At 40.1% G+C, this 21,023-nt stretch overlaps 2 protein-coding genes across 3 annotated transcripts; one reads left to right on the top strand and one right to left on the bottom strand.

Annotated features, from left to right (window-relative positions):
- Positions 1-497: 497 nt before the first annotated feature.
- Positions 498-2,325, top strand: lsm11 (LSM11, U7 small nuclear RNA associated). The gene is made up of 4 exons (XM_085369191.1): positions 498-951; positions 1,401-1,540; positions 1,615-1,698; positions 1,999-2,325. Exons 1-4 carry the CDS (start codon positions 498-500, stop codon positions 2,323-2,325), a joined length of 1,005 nt encoding a protein of 334 aa, XP_085225317.1.
- Positions 2,326-4,802: 2,477 nt separating this feature from the next.
- Positions 4,803-16,613, bottom strand: clint1a (clathrin interactor 1a). 2 transcript variants are annotated; one of them, XM_085369174.1, is made up of 12 exons: positions 16,462-16,613; positions 12,651-12,755; positions 11,838-11,934; positions 11,295-11,403; positions 10,768-10,932; positions 10,448-10,622; positions 10,050-10,266; positions 9,829-9,919; positions 9,204-9,263; positions 8,352-8,659; positions 7,157-7,367; positions 4,803-7,050 (listed from the first exon to the last, which is right to left on the bottom strand). In XM_085369174.1, exons 1-12 carry the CDS (start codon positions 16,500-16,502, stop codon positions 6,701-6,703), a joined length of 1,929 nt encoding a protein of 642 aa, XP_085225300.1. In that variant the 5' UTR covers positions 16,503-16,613; the 3' UTR covers positions 4,803-6,700. The 2 variants fall into 2 exon arrangements, with proteins under 2 accessions (XP_085225300.1, XP_085225307.1); XM_085369181.1 differs by having other exon boundaries at positions 8,352-8,656.
- Between the last annotated feature and the right edge of the window lie 4,410 nt (positions 16,614-21,023).

The following is a 21,023-nucleotide window of genomic DNA, read 5'->3' as shown; positions in this document are numbered from 1 at the left end:
ACTATGATATAAAAAACTAAATTCAATAACTTCAAATGATGGAAAGTGTTATTATTAAAATGATCTGTGTTATACGTATGTCAGTTCTCTATTTAGAGAATATATAAACTAAATATATCTAAATAATAAGAATAATTCTCTTCCGCACATTCAAACACGTTGGTTTGTATACGGTCCGCCCAGAAATTGTGTCGTAGAGGAACTACAATCACCCGGAACACAAATTTTCGGAGCTACGGTAGACTTAAAATAAAACGCAAATAATTTCCCGTTTCTTCAGCCACCTTAAAAATAATGCTTCAATTTTCAATTTTTTTGGATGCTTTGCGGAATTTTTTTTTAAGTTTTAAAGATTTTACGAAAGTAATTTGCTTTCTAGCGCCATCTTGTGCCTAAATAGAAACTAAACTAGATACTGTACATCTAGGAGGCTATGGGACTTGTAGTCCAGTTGATAAACACGACAAAATACCCAGAATTCCTCGGTTGTTTTGAACATGGAGGAGAGGGAAAAAAGAAGTGTAAATTCAGACAGTAAGGAGACGTTGTCAGCACCCTGCTCCAGCCCGGCCTCGGCGCCGGAGGCTGGCAGTAAAGCCGAGGACGATGGCGCAGATAAACTGGACGTCTGCTCGGATAAATTTGATCCACTCTTGGCCTTGTACTCACCGACAGTGCAGCTTCCCATCCCAAACATCAAGTGCTTCAACAACGTGGCCGAGTACGAGAGCTTTCTGAAGGGCGGCCGCGGGAGAGCTAAACCGGAGAACGTGGAGAAAAGGCAGCGTAAGGCGATGAAAGGCGTGGTTGACCTGGAGCGCATCGAGAGGCTGAAGAAACTCATGGTGAACAACCCGGTATCTGAGTCAGAGGAGGGAGAAAGCAGCAGCGGCACGACGCGGAGGAAGAGGAGGCAGAAACCTGTGAAAAATGTCCTGACGAGAATGCCCCGTAGGTTCAACACTCATCATGTAATGTGTTGGAGACCTAGTCCCGCCTGGGCAGTTTCACTGAGCCGCTTTAAACTTTAGGAGGGACTAGAATACGATATTTGTATTTATTAGAATACACTAAGAACTGACAGACTACCCCAAATAAACCGACAAATAAAATAAAATGTCCCAGTAAAATAGGACTACTGGAGTAATAAAAGACGCAGAATGGCTTGGTTGGCAGGTTCCTAGTTGTGGTTTACGTATAACCCCTTTGCCCCCAATAAAATGAAAACCACATTACAACATTACACACACACATATATATATTTCATTTTTAAAATATTTTATTCATAATTTTAGCATTACTTGTTACTTTAAAGAAGCATCAGTTTTAGCTGAATTCCCTGTATCATTTATCATAATAGGCAGAAGCAGCTGTGCGACCTGCTTGTCTTGTGTTTTCAGTGTGTAAAGGCAGTCCTCTGGGGGAGCTGTACCGCTGCGTGGAGGAGAGGATAAGAGTCAAAGTTCACGTCAGGACTTTCAAAGGTCTGAGGGGAGTGTGCTCTGGCTTTGTCGTGGCCTTCGACAAGTTCTGGAACATGGTCAGTGATCTCATGTGGCATTCTTGAACTACGCAAATTTCGTATCTTAATCGTTGGTTATCTCTCGCTGTCAGGCGATGGTGGATGTGGATGAAACGTACAGAGAGCCTCTGTTTGGAGAGGCTTTCTATCATGAGAAAGCCCTCACCACTACACGGGTAATGGATGAGTTTTCATTCTATATATATATATATACACACACACACACACACACACATGAGTAAAATTTTGTCCTTCGATTTTCTAAGGAAAGCTAGAAACATTTAGTTTCTAATGACTACTTCATAATAACAGCTATCTGTGCTTTGCTGATTAAATGCTTGCAAGCAAGCTGACAGTAGTATTGCTGGCTTAAATTGTAAAGGTCTTTTTACATATACATATAGAGCACACGGAGCGCTTTTATGTGGTTCAGTTGGATGAAAATCTTAAGAATGATCAAATCTTTGTATCTGCAGCTTTTTGAGAAGCTAAGTCTCCAGGAAACCTCTGAATGTGCTGAGTCGGTGAAGAAGCAGCCTGCAGATTCTCCCAAAGAGACTCCAGAAAGTCGTTCTTCTTCTCCTGCCGTTGGTGTGAGAGGAGACAGCAGGACAGCAGACTCAGATCTGTCAGGAGCTGCTGAAACCGAAAAGGATGCAAACAAAACACTGCTCGTGGTCCAAAGTCCACAGGCTCGCCAGAAGAAAGAAACCAAGACGTACGGCAAGGTCCATACGCGCCACATCAACCAGCTGTTCATCCGTGGCGAGAATGTCATCCTGGTTAACCCCCAGCCGCTCTGATTTTCACTCTTACATTGATCCCGGGCAACAATGCAGGGTTTTTTGGAGCATTCTGCGCTAACTAGTACTGACAAATTCTAGAGATTCAGATGGATCACAGACTGATGATTTATATCATATTGATATGGAGGTTTGTCTTTGCCCACCAGAGAAATGATTTTGCTTTTGATAAATAAAAGCTTTCCAGTTGTAATTACAGAAAAGTGTGTTTGTGTGTGTTTTGTTTTTGCCTGTTTAGTTTATTTGACACCCTGTAAAGGAAACCCAGTGAAATGGCTGTCTCCCAGCAGGTGGCACCATAAACACACCAGAGCCATCGAACAGGCCATTGTCATCTCAAAGAGCTTGTCCCTTTATGTTGCATTTCCCCGCTAGTTTGAATGGGAATGACAGCGCAGTCTCAGCGGACTTCATAAATGCATTATGAATAATTGAGTTTGTGAAGCTCGAGATTGCAGATGGCACTCAAAAGCTGTCATTTGTCTTGACGTCTTAGATTGCTTTTACTCTTTAATGGGCACATTACCCATAAAAGCACGATTTACTGCATCTCTTAGAAGTTGTAAAGATGTTGCATTTTTTTTTTCCTTTTTAAATGACAGAGGTTAGTTTTGGATGATGAGTGGCACAGAACGACCGTCGCTGCAATGTTTCTGGGTCTGCGTCAGATTTCTTTCTGCATTTCAGCGTCTCTTAATTTGTTTAGAGACTGACCCTCTTTCCATATATTTTATGTCATAAGTGGGGCATGTTCTATGAGTAAGGTGAGCTTTTATTCATTTACTGTATATAACGTTACTTTTCATATAATGTATCAGAATATTATTAGTGTAGCCCATTTAAAAGGCCTCTCCAGAGAGGGAAAAAATGGGGTCAATTGTTTAATGCAAGCTGTGTTTGTCACAAAAGTGTGTTCCAACAATCCCTGATGCAGTGTGAGCAGAGCACAGTACTGATTGTGTGGTCTAATTGTGGCAACAACTGCAACATCTGTCTCTTGTGTGTGTTATACCAGAGTAATGAGGCCATCACTTGCACTGGGAGAGACTATAAATTTGACAAATAAAAGAATCCAGCGCTTCCTTAACTGTAACACCAAAAGGATTTTGTTGCATTCCTTAAGTCCCGATAGTCTGAAAGTGCAAAAGGTTCAAAGCATGTGTTGAGCTCAGGAGCTGCAGCTGGCTCGTTGCTTTCTTGATTTATTCTCTTGTGTTCTATAATCAGTGTTTTTTCAGCCTGGGCTACCTTTGCAGGACCCGGCGGGTAAATTGGAATTAGCTCAACTTATCAGAAAACAGAAGTACAGTTAATTAAAGACCTACGTGGACCACAACTGGTTTCACAAGAAAAGTTACTTAATCAGCAATAATGGACAAGCTGAATGATCAAAAAGTGATAAACTCACTGGCTAAAATTAGAGCTAGAGTTATAACTATTAAGTTTGGATTAACAATTGAAATACAGTCCTGTGCAAAAGTCTTGAGTCACCTCATTTCTTTATATATTGCTAAGAAACCTGGAAACAGGTTTATTCAAACGTGCAAACATACAGGGTTACAATATGCAAGGCAAATCAGAGTTTGCACAATTATAACAAGCGTTAAGGTAAATATTTGGTATGACCACTTCTACGCTTCAGAGGACTGCTTGCATAAGAGTTCAGACTTCTTTAGTTTTTAAGGACATGACTTTCAGATACTGTTAATCTATAGTTTAGTTCCACTCCTTTTGTCCTCCACTTGAGCAGTTTTCTCATTTTAAAATTTTTAAGGACACACTATGCTGCGATATGTCAGGTTTTCACCTATAGATCTGTGAAAATAACCTTGTTGGTGCAAAAAATAAATTCTCAAACTGTGTTTAAAAATTTAATTTTATACTGATTATTTGTGAAGTTGCTTGTTGACCACAAGAGGCAAAAATAACATTCCTCTGAAAATGGTCAGGTACTGGACTGAAAAGGAGTTGAAAAGCAGAAAAGCGTCCAGAGAAAAACTTTGAAAGACCTTTTTAAACATTATATCAGTGTTATAAGAGATCCATAATAAAGATTTGAAGTGGTACAGGAGTCCTTGTGACTGGCCGGCAAAAAGATAAAATGCTGGGGGATCTACCTGAGCTATAATGCATCTGGCAGCGCGTAACTTTTCTCTTTGATTTACAGACGGCCTTTTGAACACCGTCTCATTACTGGCACAAATTAAACTCCCATCAAGTAAATGTAATTTCCAAGCCAAGTGCAGATGCTTCACTTTTGCTGCTTGAAGCAGTTTTGAATGAGGCTAATGACACAACACACCAAATAACACACACCATTAGCAAATTTCAATCAACTGTTTAATGTTGTAGATAAAGAATCTTGATGTGTAAATCAAATCAAAATGGGAATAATGCAAAATTTCATTTTCTAGAAGGATTTCCATGATCTTACATTTGCATATACTAGTGTTTCAACAATCCCATTTTTGAGAGGACCAAGAGGATTTAAAGTAGAAAAGAAAATGCGTAAAACAAACCTCTACGGATATATATATGTATATAATAGAAAAAAAAAACAAAACTAAAAACAGCAAACAGATTTTGGTCATTTTAATGCTTCAGACACCGATGCAAGGCTACTATGTGTTAGTGTGCTCAGCCTTATGAGCCCTTGAGAGGAGGGTTGAGAGTAGAAAAACACAACTTAAATCCTCCTGAGGCTGCAGAATCCACCGCCTTCTCCTGTGGTCAGTGAATTATTTATCTCAGCGTCGACACACCAAAAATGTCAGGCAGTCAAGATTCAATTTTGATTATCTATCACTCATCACAAGGATCAGGAGGCAACCACCGGCAGGCACTTGAACCACTGAAGTGCAATGTTGTGTACATCTATAGCATAACGAAACTGGCATACAGCTGGATGGGACTGTTCATGATGTGCTACCCGATGACACAAATGCAATCCAACCAACATGCTGATCTGAAACACGGCAGGTTAGTGCTTCCTCTCACACAATCGTCTGTACCTGATAAGTCACTAAACACACAGACTCGGACTGATGGTGGCTATGACAGAAAATCTTTTCAGGACTCCTGCTCCTGCTTTAATGTGCAACATTAATCAACATGGAAGGTGTCGTGTACCAAAATGCACTGATGAACATCTAACAGACAGCTGCATTTTACAATCTTAACAGTCTGAATCAACACTTGAGGTTTGAATGAATTTATCTTGGTGTCTTGTAGCTCTGAAGTTCTCACTGGCCTTAATAGATTGAAAACAAAAACAAACAAACAAGAAAAAAAAAAGTTGAATCAGATGAACAAACAGAACTAGTGAAACAACTGCATCCGCCATCTGTACAGACAGTACACTTGGCTTGAGGCACAGGCATATTTGTACCAAGCACAAAAACTCCATCCTCGCAGCTATTTTCAACACTGCAGTCACATTGTCGCCTTCAAAGAGGTTGACTGAAGAGAAAAGGCAAAGGTCTTTCAGGCACTCTACTCCTGTATAAGGCTTTTCTACCTACTGATTATCTCATTTGGATGCTAACTGATTATAATTATCAGAAGAAAAATATAGCTATATACCAATAAGAAAGGCAAATTCATGGTCTTGCAGGTGCAACTCCTCAAATTCAATTGATAGCGTTCACTGCAAATAATTAATTACTCCAGCTGCAGGCACATTTGAAGTCTGGATACTTATGTACAAAGAGAAGGTGTCAATGTGCTTTGTTATAGTTCTTAATTCATATCAGATTTGGTCTACATGATACAATTCTTCACATTGTCACTGCCTCTCATATATGAGCTTCATAACTTATTGTTAGGGCTTCAGATTTCTATTTACACGTTGAAGGAAGAACGATGACATTAAAGAAAGAGGTAACCTGACATCCTTCAATGTTTGTTAGGAAGTTAAAATGGCAGATCAAGCTATCGAAATTCATGATTCATCAAGTTATCGACATTATATAGCAAAAGGAAAAAAGGAAAACAAACGCAGCTAGTTGTGTTTTTTTGCAATTCTGGTGATTTCATTTGATTGAGGTTATAAAGCAAATCCCCCTGACATTCTCTCAGTGGCACTTTCTTCTTTCTGCTCACTGATATACAACTAACCTACAAGGCACACCATCATCAGAGTGCCTGACCATGAACCCAGACCTGACAGATCATTCGTTCAAACGCACGCACACACTCATTCACTTAGATCCAAATCATATTACTATAAAAAAGAGATTGCAGGGTGTTGGTATTATGATAGTTGACATTATTGACATTCAAGTACTCTTTGTTTGCAGCTCTTAACAATCCTTCACCAGTGGACGGAGAGGGAGACTGCCACTGCTCCTCTTATAATCTTTGCTCTCCAGTTCCATCACTTTCCAAAATTTCCAAAGTCAGCAAAAGCATCTTGTTTGGGCTGCTGGGCCATCGCAGGGTTCATCCCCATCCCCATCCCACCAGGCATCCCCATGGTCATACCTCCCTGTGGCATCCCCATGTTCATCCCACCTTGATGCATCCCCATGTTCATCCCACCTTGATGCATCCCCATGTTCATCCCCATTCCCATCATGCCCTGATTGGGGGCCATGCCCATTCCCATCCCCATCCCCATGCCAGCACCAGGGTGCATCATGGGATTAACAGGAGGTCGGGCAGCTGTAGGTCCCAGACTCATATTGGAAAATCCCTGGGAGAGCATGTTGCCGGGTGCCTGGTTGCCTGGAAATAACAAAAGAGAAATTCAAATTTTAAAAAGACTTAAGCCAGAACCTGGACTGTGAGGTTGTTGCCATTCATGTCAGATCTGAAGTACTAATCCTCTCACCTTGTTGGAGAGTGTTGAGACTGGGCTGGGCCTGTTTGGGGGGCTGCATTCCAGGGCCTAGGAAGTCCAGGCTGATGTTAACAGAGTGATCTGACCAGGTGGATGGAAGGGATGCTTTGGCTCCTGCACCTTGAGATGACACTCCCTGCTGAACAGGCTGGAGAGACTGCATGGGCTGTGGTTGAAGAGGACCCCCCATTGTCTGGAGGGGCTGGCACAGATAAACAAGCAGGCAAAATGTTAGAAAAAGAGCTCATTTGTGCCAAATTCATAAAAAAATTGAGATGCAGTTTTTACTTCATTATTCAAGCCTCTAAACCTTTAGCATGACCCACTTAACCTCGACAGAGGGAAATCTACCCGAGTCTCTTTCTTAACTCAATAAAAACATATCATTTAAAATAAATAGACGAAATGGAAGAGGTGAATGTCTTCCCCCCTTTAAAGTAGGTCAACACCCTTTTTACATGAAGATACAGTCAACATATGTGAACTTTCCTTGGACTTTTAATGTTTTTGTGACTCAAATCTCATTTTTCTCATTCGGTGTCAGTAAAATGAGGAGTGGGTGGTTATGGAAAGGTCTCAGGGGAAGATGAGCATCTGGAGTGGCTGCACATTAACTCTCCACCATCCCGCTTGTCCTTTGTCTTTCAATCACATGAAGTATGTCTCCATCACACAAGGAGGTCAAGGTGCAATGTTAAAAAGTGGGAGTAAGAGGATAAATGGAAGTATTTGACCCTTAGTGATAATAGTTATCTAGCTTGTCACATCTGGAATTAATCTATTATAAACAGCATGTGAAAGAAATTTTGCACAGCATTTGAATTTGTAGGCCAAGAGCAAACAAGCATGTGGTACGATAAAAGGTACACATTTTGAATTCACAAAAACATGCTTAATTCAGATTCGGCATTGACAAGATCTAAAAATATTGCTGAGGAAAATCCAGATCTAATCACTCGAACTTACTATTGGAGCTAGCAATGTCTCATATCTCATGCTATGCTTTATATACCACACACTAATCCATATCTCTAGCTCTGTATCCATGAAGCCTAAGAGTCTGTGACCCAAGAGATTTTGATTCCACCTGTATTCTATTTACACCCGATAGGACTCTTGTAATGATGTGTAGAACAATCAATAATTTAACAAGGATGTGTGTATGAATGAGTGCAATCATGCATACCTGTGACTTAGACTGGGGTAGGACCGTGGTGCTCACACTCTGTGTGTTGCTCATGCTAAAGCTGAGGCTCTGAGAGGAGGTGAGAGACTGTGTTGGCCCCATCAAGTCAAACAGGTTTGCTGAGGCAAGACCAGAGCCTGAAGCTGGGGCCGGGGCAGCAGTTGGGGTGGCAACAGAAGGACCTGCATTCATGGGTGCAAAAAGGTCATTTCCACTCATGTTGCCAGTCTGAGCAGATGCTGGCATCTGACCTCCAGGAAAAGCATTCCATTCTCCAAAGTCTCCATTGGGGTTAGAGGGTTGTGCTGCTGCAACAAGAAAGGCAGAAAAACAACAAAAACAAAAAACAGACAGCTGCATGAGTGTCTTTATTTGCCATCGAAACAGTGATATTTGTACTGTGAGCCGTGCAAATATATGATTCAGCAAAATCACAAATCTGAGCCTGACAGTAAACAATAGAAAGCTAAAGAGGTTATGTTTTTGAGGACATTCTCAGTGACCACTGATGGCTCTTTTTAAATTTTTATTGAACTGGCCTGGCCTAATGTCTCTCTCCCTCTCTCAGTCTCTCTCATCTTTCTCCACCCCCACCAACTTCTTCCTCTGTCCCCATCTCCTTGTCATCCATAACAGGAGTTGATGTGTGTCTGTTCTTATTATGCAGAGCAGGTAGCAGGCTCCATATGGCCAGGGCTCCCTCCCAGAATCCCTCTGAATATTCTAGTGGTATGGTTGCAACAGGACAGCATAGACATGCACACACACACCAACAACACACACACACCAACAACACACACACACCAACACACACACACACCAACACACACTCCAAAAACTTTTAAAACCAACCCGAGGACAGTCCAGCAGAGGCAGCAGGTGAGGAGAAGTCGGCAAATCCACCGATCAGGCCTGCATTGAGAAACAGAAATAAATTTAAAACAAGTGAGCTCCAGGTGTCATTCCACCATAGTTAGCATTCCCTTAGTGTCAGAAGTGTAGGAGGGAGGGGAGGGGGAAGCAGTGAATAGGTGGAGGGGACCAAACATCTGTTCAGTGCTTCTGCCCTCTCCATTCCCTAGGGACTCCTCCAAAAACATCTGGTGCACTTAGTTCCTATACATCAACTCCCTCCTCCTGCTGTCCCCAAAAAATGGGAAGCTGCTATCAGCAGCTGGGCACCACACTTTCAGTAGAGTCTAGTGTGTTCGTGCAGCTACTCTGGAGTTTTTTTCTTTGTGGTACTGTAACGCTGAACTAAAACGGTTAGTCCTGGATTTACTGGTATGTCACAATTGCAGTGACTGGAAGGTATTTTTCATTTTGGGCAGAGACCATCAGTTTCTTTAAGGATCCTGTCCAATTTGTCTACTGGAATTTTTTTTTTTTTTTACTGATAATAGTCTCATCAATCTTCTCATAAGACAGGTTATAAGTGTGCTTCACAAAAGGTTTCTCAAACTTAGTGACATTATACCTGTGGCAGCAGGCTGACTAGGTGTTGTGTCCACCATCAGTAGATCAGCAAGGGCAGCATTGGTTGGCTGAGGGGCTGCGGCTGGCTGCATCTGGAATTAAAACAAACAACCAAAAAAATAAAATAAGAAAGCTAAAAACTCAAGATTCAGAGTAAACATAACCAGCCTCATATCAATAAAATCTTCTCTCATTTCATTTGTTGAAGAGCGCTATTGCTACCTGTTTGGCGGTGGTATCTGGGCTCTTGTCTCCTGTGTAATGGGCTGCGGCCCCAAGGTCTACTTTCTTGGATGGGCCTCCTCTCTTCCGTGTTGCTGTCGTCTCTGTTGCTTGGACAATCTGTAGACTTTTTGTGGTAACAGTCTCCTCTTCATCTTTGAACTCTTTTCTTTGCTGGCCATTGTGAGATGATCGACCCCTGTCCTCCTCGTTGTCACTAGGGACAAAAACAACATGAGAGGTAAGGTGACCAGACACAATCATTGTACACATTCTACCCATCAAGAAACACACAAAGCTCTGTGATCACATCTTCAAATGTCTTTGTCCTAAATAGCAACAAGAAACTTTCCTTTTGTGTTTAGTTTCCTTGCATCAGATCGGAGGCTGTATCCTACCTGAATCGATCTGGTGAGTCGTCTCTGTCCTTCTTTCTAAACTTGTTTATGGTGTCATCAATGGTGGTGCCAATTTTGTCACTGATTTCCCCCAGCTTATCACTGAAGGGGAATGGCCCTTTTTTCTCCCAGTCATCATCCCACTTTCTATCACCAGAGTCATACCTGTCCCCCGCTATTAGTGGAAAAAGAGAAGCAAACATGAGTTGGACATCATAGGATATCAGGTTATACTTCCGCACCAAAAAGTAATCACATCAGTTCCAGCTGCTCTTTTCCCAACACCTCTATTTACAAAATGTGCACATCTGTGGACTTACAGTAGCCTCTGTGTCCCATGCTGTCAGAGGATACACCAATGTATTTGTCTTTATTCTTCTTTGCCTTTTTCCGTTCTTCCCTAAGCCTGTCATCATCCTGAACAAACTCCACCATCTCCTTCACCTTCTGACGTACATTCACACCTTGGTCCTTCCCATTCTCATCTAAGGGTAGCAATTTAAGGAGAAAGAATAACAAAACTGATTAAATTACAACAGTAATACACAAAATCCAGACACAGACAAAGAATAATAATTATTGTGTCCTTCCTTCTAAACAAAGTCTAAAATACACACATGGTTTGGGCCACTGAAAGCAGCTTTACAGTAGTATGCTAAGAGTTTCTGGACTAAGCACTGCTTAGGGCCTCCTTCCTCCTTCCATTCATTGCAGCCCACATTAAAGCTGTTGTTGATACAGAACTTTTCACCTCATTACAACAACATTCAGCAAACAAAATGTCTAGCCATCTAAGATCTAAATTAAAAAAAAAAGAAAAAAAAAGAAGACCAGAATGATACCTTACCTACAAAATGGTAGCTTTCTAGTGATCTCAAGTCATACAGATGTTCTCTGGCACTAGTCACAACCCTTTCAGACCCGTTCCTGATGAGATGGGCTAGCAGTAATAGAGACTGAAGGGAGGGGGGGAAGAAAAAAACAAAATGGGAAATTAAAAAAAAGATTTAAGATTTTATTTTTAACTTCAAGTTTGGAGTTAACCCAGTTTGTTCAAGTTGTGATTCTTGTGTCAGACTTTCGTTTACTCTCAATCACAGTGTTTCAAACAATGTGGTTTGTCTTCACATCTCTTGCTGAGTGAAATCCATCAGTAGGTTATTTGTAAAAAAGCTTAACCCAATCTTAAAGTTCTTGCTGATACCCGATTATTGCTAAAAGTAAGGAGAAAGGCCTTTAAAGTTAAATCAAATCTATTAATTTTAGTTTAGCAAGTCCAAAGTGTTCCACAGAATGAAAAATGTTCTCAGCACTTAGGTCTTCAAGCCTTGTTTCACAATTAATGCAAGAACATGCGTTTGTGTCATTTTACAACAGCACTGAGGCAGACCTTGTAGACTCTCCTCCAGTTCTTTTTGTTGTCCCGCAGCATGCGGGCCCACAGCATGTTCATCACCTCTGGGAACTGTTCATACATGAAGGTGGCTCTGTTTATAAAAAAAACGGAGGGGTGGGGGGGGAATTAGACTTTTTACTTTCATGTTAAAAAAAAAAAAAAAAAAAAAAAAAAAAAGCATATCTGCAATTAAGCATATCTGTGTATGCATAGTTGCATAAGAAGAAAGCATGAACAGTAAAAGCCAGATGAACTCAAACACTGATGTCCACTTTGAATATGATAAATAATCAACAATGAACACTTGGGGGTTTAATATTCTCATTGTTTGCAGTTCTGTGCAGGAAAAGACTTGAGGTCAAACGGGACGCTTGAACATCAAAAACCATTTTTTGTAAAAACAGCTTCTAAATGAGTCATTAGAAACTTCTGTGTCACTCATAACTTCGGGGCTCATACGTTTTTGACAAAGCTTTCTGCACTTAAAGAAAGTCACGTAAGACACATCAGAGGTAGTTCACGGGAGTTCTTAGACATTCAGATGCAGGTAATTTACAGCTTAACTTTTAAACTATAATTGTTTATGGTTGTTTATTCAGAAACGTTCTGCTGACTTTCAAAGAAGCCCTGTTTCCTGTTTTGATGAGCGAGGAGGCTTAAAATCCAGTAAGAGCTGGATTTGTCATAGAAGCCTGATCTTTAAAAATAATGTTCATGGAAATGCAGATAAAGGGATGTAAGGTTTTCTTTTTATTTACAGTGGGTGCTTTTCAGTAAAACATAAATGAAATAAACAACAAACCTTACCTAGAAATTTCACTCATCAGCTGTCCTGATGGTCCCCAGGGGTCATCATTGGTGGCTTCTCTCACCTTAGACTCCACCTCGGAGTAGTTCATCACCACATTGGTTCTATAATAACAAACAAAAACAAACTTCAATTATAATACATTTTATTTGTCATTTCTGCTCAAAGTATGCACCTGCACCTCAGCCCAGCAAGACCAACATGAATGACAGTACAAAAATCATATAAAATCAGAGACTTAAAGATGCTTAAGCCAACCACAAGTGCCCTTTTAAAGGCTAAAAGAACAAAAGGATCACGTGTTTTCTATAACTCCTTGTCAAAACCTAAAACAGCTTACCACACAGGCAAATGCACAATGCGTTCAGTGTAAACACATACATGCAGGCTAAAATGGCGATGAATAAAACAAGAGTTGCTGACTGATTTTGAGCTCTAGTTAGAAACTAGTACAACAGGAATCAGAGACTCAAATGGGAAGAAATCAAAACAATGAATCTCTCTAAGCATTTCAGGCTAAAATCTGTGTTCCAAATATATAGGACTTCGTATATTATAAAAGACTAAAGAAGTAAAAAACGCAATCACAATCAGTACAGAACTAACAAAGGCTAATCAAACTCTGCCTTATATTTATCCAGGATTAGAGTCTACAAATCTTGTTTCTACTTAAAAATATAGCCAGCATTCTGTAAGGGAAAGAAAAAAATATCACGTCTTAGCTTCAGTGTGTATAAGGGTTCCACCAAGATCTTGAAAAAAGCAAAGGACTTTATAAAGTTTTTCTTTACCTTTTTTTATAAAGTTCATTTCTGCTTCTGTAATTTCTATTTACATCACCTGCTGTGCATTATTTGACAATGGTGTCCTTGTGTTTTTTAATTGAGATTTTGCATCTTTATTTGACTAATCGCCGTTTGTGTAAGGGGATTTAATTTAACATGTCATTTGGCATCTATTCAGTCATAACTGGATAAACTGGTTATCCCTTAATGCAGTGTTTGCATTAAGGGAAGCAGTATAGCCACTATCCCAAATTGTATATGCAACGTAAAACTGAGCCACAACCTGAGACCTTATTCAGATTTAGAGTATTAACTTGTTTGTTACAGAACCGCAGAACTATGATCAATAATCATACAGGCATCATCTTTAAAATAAGTAAGCAGGCCCTGCTGCAACTTTAGCAATAAAATGTGGCAAGGCAAATAAGCAATTTGAAATTTCTACAACCTCCTCCTTCACTACTGCCACATCAGCAATAAACAGCACAGCGCCTGACAGAGCAACACTGATTTGATGCCATATTGTTAACAAGGATACACCCTCTCTGTGGTTTTCAGGCAGACTGCATTGCTAAAAGTTGCAGGGTATGGTTACAACTCTGACAACATACTCTCTTTTGTAAAATGTGGCTTAAGCCATGAAAAGTATTTGAAAATTACCACGCCAGAGTCCTTTCACAGCTAATTAAAATAAGCCTCTGGGCCCAACCATGGATCACAGTCAACATTTGCTGAAAAGTCCCAGACAGACATTCAAACATTCTATATCCAAGAGTTTTCAAAGGATTCTGGTTACTCCATGTGTAGTTATAACTTTATATATCCAGAATTTCTCTAGCTAGTTAGGGAAAATGCTAACCTGCCATGCATGAATGACAGACAAAAAATAAAAGGCACTGATGCAACTGCTTATCTTCACACAGAGGTTGCTGCTGTTCTAGATATCAGCTAGATAAAACGGAAGCTGTGATACTCTCAGTGACACACAATCACACATATTTCCGCTGCTATACTGCTGAAGCATTTCCCTTGCTCTTCATTGCAACTGCACTTTAGTTCTTATATTAATGTTAACTTTACTCATTACAAAAGTTAAAAAAAATAAGAAAAACAAATCAGCATTTTACTCATTATATTTAACAAAAAAAAATGCACATAAAACCCTCTGATTAATCAGAGGAAGAATGCAACAATCAGTCTTAATGACTCAGCATTTATTGACACTTTATGAAAACAAGTCAACAAGTTCCCAATTTCAAAGGTCTCAAATAAAGCCAGATTAGAATGAAGGCGCACTCATTCAGGCATAAAAATAATCTCTCTTTTAGTCTGTCAATTCAAATTGCTTTATATTATAAGTTAAAATAAAAATGGTGCAGATGCATCAGAAAATAAATATATGCAACAATATACAGTATTTATACAATACTGCAGGATAGTGTGATCTATATAACATTAAGTTTAGTAAATAATTTACATGCTTCTGGGTGTGTGTGTGTGTGTGTGTAGATGAATGAATGTCTGGCATGTCATGACCATTGTTTTTACAAGTTGCGGCATCTTTATACATCTATGCCTCGTCTCCTTTATCTCAACTGAAACTTAAGTTCTTTCAAATGTGGAATTACTGAGTTAAATTTTGTAAAGTAAATATTTCCTTCTTTGTCTGACTCGCTCCAACAAAAGCAAAACATGCTGCAGAAGGTCACACACAGAGGGGAGTCAAGTGCATCCACAGGATTGCATTCTTGGATAGACTTAACACACTATTGTCTGACTGTGCACAATAAGCCACTAAGCCCTTGAAAGAACAAAAAATAAAAATACATTTTTAAGAAAATTGTGCAATAGCCTACAAAAGCTTCAGAGTACAGTCATCAGCTGAAAATAAACCAGCAGCCAAAGGAGAACAAATGTGCTGAACAAAGGTGTTGGATTGCTCTTTGATAAAGCTAGGTAATAAATTACTGCCATGGAAGCTTTGACCAACACTCCCATCAAACTATGCAAAAATGCACCGGAAGCAAACAAAAGAGAGAGAGGGAGAAAGCTTGACATCCACCAACAAGTTACAAAACCCAGCAGATGACTGATCACTCATTAATAAATACTCTGTAGTGGCTCTTTTAAGTAGAAAAATAAATAAAAACATAAAGCACCCTCAATAACAGTAAAGCCAACTCAAATAACAACTGTCGTAAGTTGTGGTCAAACTTCTTAACACACACTTACGTTTACTGGGAACTAGTTGCCACCAACATGATTGTAAGCCAAAAGTGTAAAGGTAGTTGTTTTTTAAGGGTGTGTTTTTATTTTAAAACTAACACGATGTGTTAATTTATGTATTTATGTGTATGCTAGCGTGACGCTGGTGGAAAATCTACAACAATCTAGACAATTGTTGTATTGTAACTTAACGACGAACAATTTAACTTACAACTCAAGGGCTCTCGTGCAACTACCACAACGTCGTGTGTAACTTAGCTACAAGTGTCAAGACGATCGTAAAGCACTTCTACCTTAAATTAATTAATTAAAAATGTATTTCCAGGCAGTAGCAGCTAAACAGGGGTTGGACGACAAGTCTGTTTCACATAACTCCAAAAACACCCATTGTTTAATTATTCAGCCTGGGAGCTGTCAAACTAGCTTAGCTGGCTAGCCTGGTCAGCTAGCTACCCACCCAGTCAACAGGCTACATAATTAGCTTGTTAGCCAAGCAGGTTAGCATGCGCTTTCGGAGAAAACGAACAAATGTCAAGCGCAGTCACACCATATCCTTTTAGTTACAGTTTAGCTGAACGACAAGGCAAGAAGAACTGTAAGAAAAACAAGACACCCACACTTAAAACAAGAAGTATGGTGTTTGTAAAAGTCAGTTAACTAATTCGCTAGTAGCATACAGGCTAGCTAACTTGTAAAGAATGACGTGACGTCAAAGTTTTGGGTACGTGTCTCTTTCAAACAGGTAAACTACAAGCACAAATAACTCGTTACAGCCGTACTGTGATAAGAAGATACTCACGCTTTGTCAACCAACTCCCTAACTTTCCACATGTTCAGCATGTTGGCTCTGAGAAAGGGGGCTTAACGCCTCGGCAAAAGCCTTTACTCCAAACGAACACCGACACCAAACCTTGAACTCTGGAAAGTAAACTATTCTTCACCTCGCTTTCAAGACAGGAGGCGCAAACGCACCAGCAAGCAGACAGGAAAGGTTACTATGGGAAATGCCCGTGCAACGTCATCAAAACTGCGTAAAGCAGGATTGGAGTTGTAGTTTATAGCATGTATTCGGACACCACCTTGATACATGATTACATTAACCTTTATATAAAGTTAGAGAAAGAGCTTTCGCAAATTATTCACATCTATTAATGACTATGGGGATATTTAAATAATGGAAAAAACGTTCTAGGACGTAGACATATTTTTAGAATAAGGACCTCTCACTGAATTTGAGAAATTGTTAAATTAAACAGTAAAGTTAAAAAACAAAACATAACAAGTAAAACATACTAAGACCCTATATAAAGTACTTATAGTAATTCTGATTTACGCAATAGATTAGTGATGTCAAACATAAGGTCCAGGGGCCAGAATTGGGCCAACAAATCAGCCAGAATTCTGCTGATATTCTCTTTGAAAAAAGAGAATATATATAGATATACATTTTAGACTTTTAACTGTATTTTCACAACTTTTACAGCTTTTTCTACTAATAAAGACCTACCCCATAATCACCATTCATACTACACCAAAGTAATTAAGTAACAGAAAAACAATTAAATAACAATTCTTACCCATCAGCTGTAACAAGCCTGACAGGGTATTGTTGTCAGCCAGGTGGGTGGAGTGGACGCCAAAATTTGTGAATGCGATAACTTGAGAACAAGGTGATGTAGAAATTCGTACCAAAGGCGCATCTAATAAAGCTTGCGGACAAGTTTGACTCCCAGTGAAGGTCAGAGATCAGGTTTTCTGAAAAATTTCTGAATGCCATAACTCAAGAAGGAAGTCACCTAGGATTTTCACATTCATACCATAGGTGCATCTACTAAAAGTCTTCGGCAAATTTGAATCCTGGTGATCTTGAGCTCAAGGTCAAGGCCACTGGTAAAGTTTTCTGAAAATCTTGTGAATATGATAACTCAGTAAAAAAGTCACCTTTGATGTTCAAATTGATAACATATCTGCATCTACTAGGAGCCTGAGGGGTCGCACTGGAAGCCAGCAGTATTTTTCGATCTACTATAGAAATGTTTATGGGGGGGTTTTCTGAGTCACACACATTTTTTTTGTGAATTAACAAAAACTTTAATAATTACAGGGCAGTCTGAGCAATGAGCTACCAGAACTCCTTTTTAAAAACACATTTATTTTTTACAGTTTAAGCCCAAAGAATCATGCTAACAGATTTCCTTGTTGCTACAGCAGCATTTCTTTATCATGTATAAGAACTGTCCAAACTGTATAGGTATACTTCTTTACACTGACTGAAAGTGGGCTGTATAAAATTAGTTTGACATTCCTGCTATAAAGATGTGTTCTTCTATATCACTTGTGCTTTCAGCTTATAGTCATTAAGGTTCACAGGAAGTTGAGACAAGATGCATTATGCTGCATTAGGCCAGTGTTGCCATAGTAGTGACAAAAGGTTTTTTTTTCCTATTAGAGAGCACTGAGAACTAAACAATTTCAGTTCCTTAAAAAAACAAACTCAAAAACAAACATGAAGATAAAACTGGATGTAAGAGATCTTTGAATATATTGTTCAGCATTAGATATTTTATGCTATCACACATCTCCAAAATACAATGTTATACTGTCTAGAGTTACCATTTCTATAACACGTTTTCCTCAGTTTGTTATTTCATAGCAAAATTCTTTGGCTTTGACTTCACACAGCTTCCTGCACTATTGGAATGGGTGCTCTTCTTTGTCCAGATGAACTCCAGCTTCCCCCAAACTATGGGCTGCATCACAGACAGCGGGTCACCACCCCATGTGTTCACCATCCCTCCTCATCTGGCATTCAGGCATGCTACAGTGACCCAGTGATGCTGTGTGACAGGCCAGGCAGGGCACTGGCTGTTTGTGTCAATCCAGATCAATCACTCCCTCTTCTGGACGGACAACGTCATCAACGTGCAGAAAGGTCACGGAGTGTACTCAAACCAGGCCTTATGTGGAGTGCAGGGAGGTCAGCATAGCAAGTGAACACCCTTGAAAGACTGTGTATTATATTTAATAGACACGGTTGGCTCATGAGTTACCCGTATATGTATTCCAGAGGGTCATTTTTATTTGGGATGAATTAAATGATTGGCAGTAGTCATTTTATCTGAAACATCTTTTTTTTTCTTGATTCTCCAGTGACTGGGCGTGTGCAAAAAGTGTTAAGCCTCTTTGTCGTATTGATTGATATTCCACGGGGCAAGATAAACCCACTCATGCCCCGCAATCGACAGGGCTTCTATTCTCTAATGATACATGTAAATATGGCCCACTGCTTACACTTCTATAGGAAAGCAGAAAGAAACAACACAATAGCCAAAATACAACCCATTTGAGAAAAAAAAACAAGAAACAGCACTTAACGGCCCAGAATGCACTGCACCCAAGGGAAAAACCTCAATTACTGTTACACGTCCGAAAAAGGAGAACTCTAGGAGAAGTGATTGCTGAGATGGAAATGGCTGTGTGTATGTTTGTGCATGTGTTGAGTGTGTTTTTGTTTGTGTGTGTGTGACTGCGTGTAGGGTGTGGTGGGAAAGGGATGGCTAGAAAGGCACTCAGTAAAAAGATCTTTCAGAAACACTTTGCCTTGGTGACGTTGACACGAGCTGTTGATTGACGTGGACTTCTCGACAGAAACCAGGGCTATCAAACTATCTGACTCGCATTAGGAATGGCACGGTCCTCGGGGAGGGGCCTAAGTGGTAAATGATGTTGCTCGAGACATTCTCTGTCAACAACTGGTGTGTATTTGCGTTTGTGCGAGTGCTGAGGATGGCAAAGTATTCAATCAAAGCTTTGATTGAAAAAGCCCTGTGTCCTTAAAGATCAGAATCCCGTATGAAGGGGTGAATGTGAGTGTTTGAGAATTTTGTTGTGAAAACAGTGCAATGCTGTGCGGCACAGGGAGGGGAAAAGGTGCTGGCAGAAGACTTAATTGTAAAAGTATAATCTTGAGCATTATTCATGGCTGAGAGGTGATGCCAAAGAAAGCTTTGCACAGTCTCAAAGTTCAAAAAAGAAAGGAAAAAAAACATATTTTGCAAGAATCTGTGTAGACATTCTTTCTTTGGATATGTTAAAAAAAAAAAGAAAAAAGAAAGGAAACCCTTTCTTGATATTTCATATTTTGTAACCATGTCTTCTATTCATCATCTTGCTCCTCAGTTGATCATCAATTTGGTCTACTGAGACCAAGTTGTCACTAACGACTTGTGAGTTTTAGGAGATGAAATACTGGGGAAGACAAACACATGGTAATGGTAAAGCAAGCAGCACTAGGGGGCACTCTGACTTTTCTGGTACTGGAGAATGCTTGTGTGTTGCACACGGGTGAGTGTGCTCAGCGCTGTTCAAGTGTGTGCGTGCATATGTGTGTGTGTCAGTCGGTGCAACCACTGGGAGTCAAGGCTGTGTGTTTACATGGCTGAAGTTCCCATGACAAATGTGGTCAGAGCATCATCTTGAACTGGGAATGCGCGCAGAAAAACTTGCACAGCTCTGCCATTATTCTTCCTTCTCAAACATGTGCTTCCAATCTGCCGAAACACTTGGCGCTCTTTTTCTTTTGCTGTTTTACAGTGTCATTATAAAACAATGTTCTTTGTTTTGCACATTAGCAATGAATTAGTGATCCTGCCCATCTCTGTGCCCCGTGGAAGAGTTTCTGATCTGTGGAGTCGCTTGGCTTGGGGCCCGGCTTTCCTCCTGTCACTGCGAGGGTTCTTTTGCTGCTGTTATATTTCAGGCTGTTATTGTTGGCCCTCTTGCAGCCCCGGTAAGATCTTTAGTCCTTTTTCCCAAGCGATATAACCCCCACACACATCACACAGTATCTGACCCCTGTCTGCATGACACATGACAGGTCCACAGTGGTGTTCGTGTGTGTGTGTGTGTGGGTATGTGAGCAAGGAATGATGGGTGTGCGCTTTTATGTGGGTCTTTGCTTTCATGTAAATGTGTTGTAAATATGTGTGCCCTTCATAGATATGTTATGCAAGTGCACAGAGCGTATCTGGCACAGTGTGTAGGTATTGAATATGCTTAAACAATGAGGCCGCTTGTCACATGTTCAAAGTCGTACAGACAACCCGCTGTGATCTCAAGCCACACTCGCAGATGTTCCTAATGGGACGAGAGTAGCATTCGCATTCCTGCGGATAACCAGTCTGTTTATTTTTCTCTCTAAACCGGAGTGGATTGCCACTTTCTCTGGTGAGAAAAAGGATAGAAGATGATAAAAAATAAATAAATACAAGGAGGCTGATGAGAAGGCTCCCACCGCAGTTTAGACCTCCAAAGCCAACTTGTCAGTCCTGCTAAACCAGCATAACCTCAGCAGTGGTGATT

Source organism: Diplotaxodon limnothrissa, linkage group LG2, assembly GCF_057381915.1.
Source record: "Diplotaxodon limnothrissa isolate DT_005_m linkage group LG2, D_limnothrissa_male_GT1.1, whole genome shotgun sequence".
NCBI lineage: Eukaryota > Metazoa > Chordata > Actinopteri > Cichliformes > Cichlidae > Diplotaxodon > Diplotaxodon limnothrissa.
Note: the sequence above shows the minus strand (reverse complement) of the source record. Positions and strands in the feature narration are given on the sequence as shown.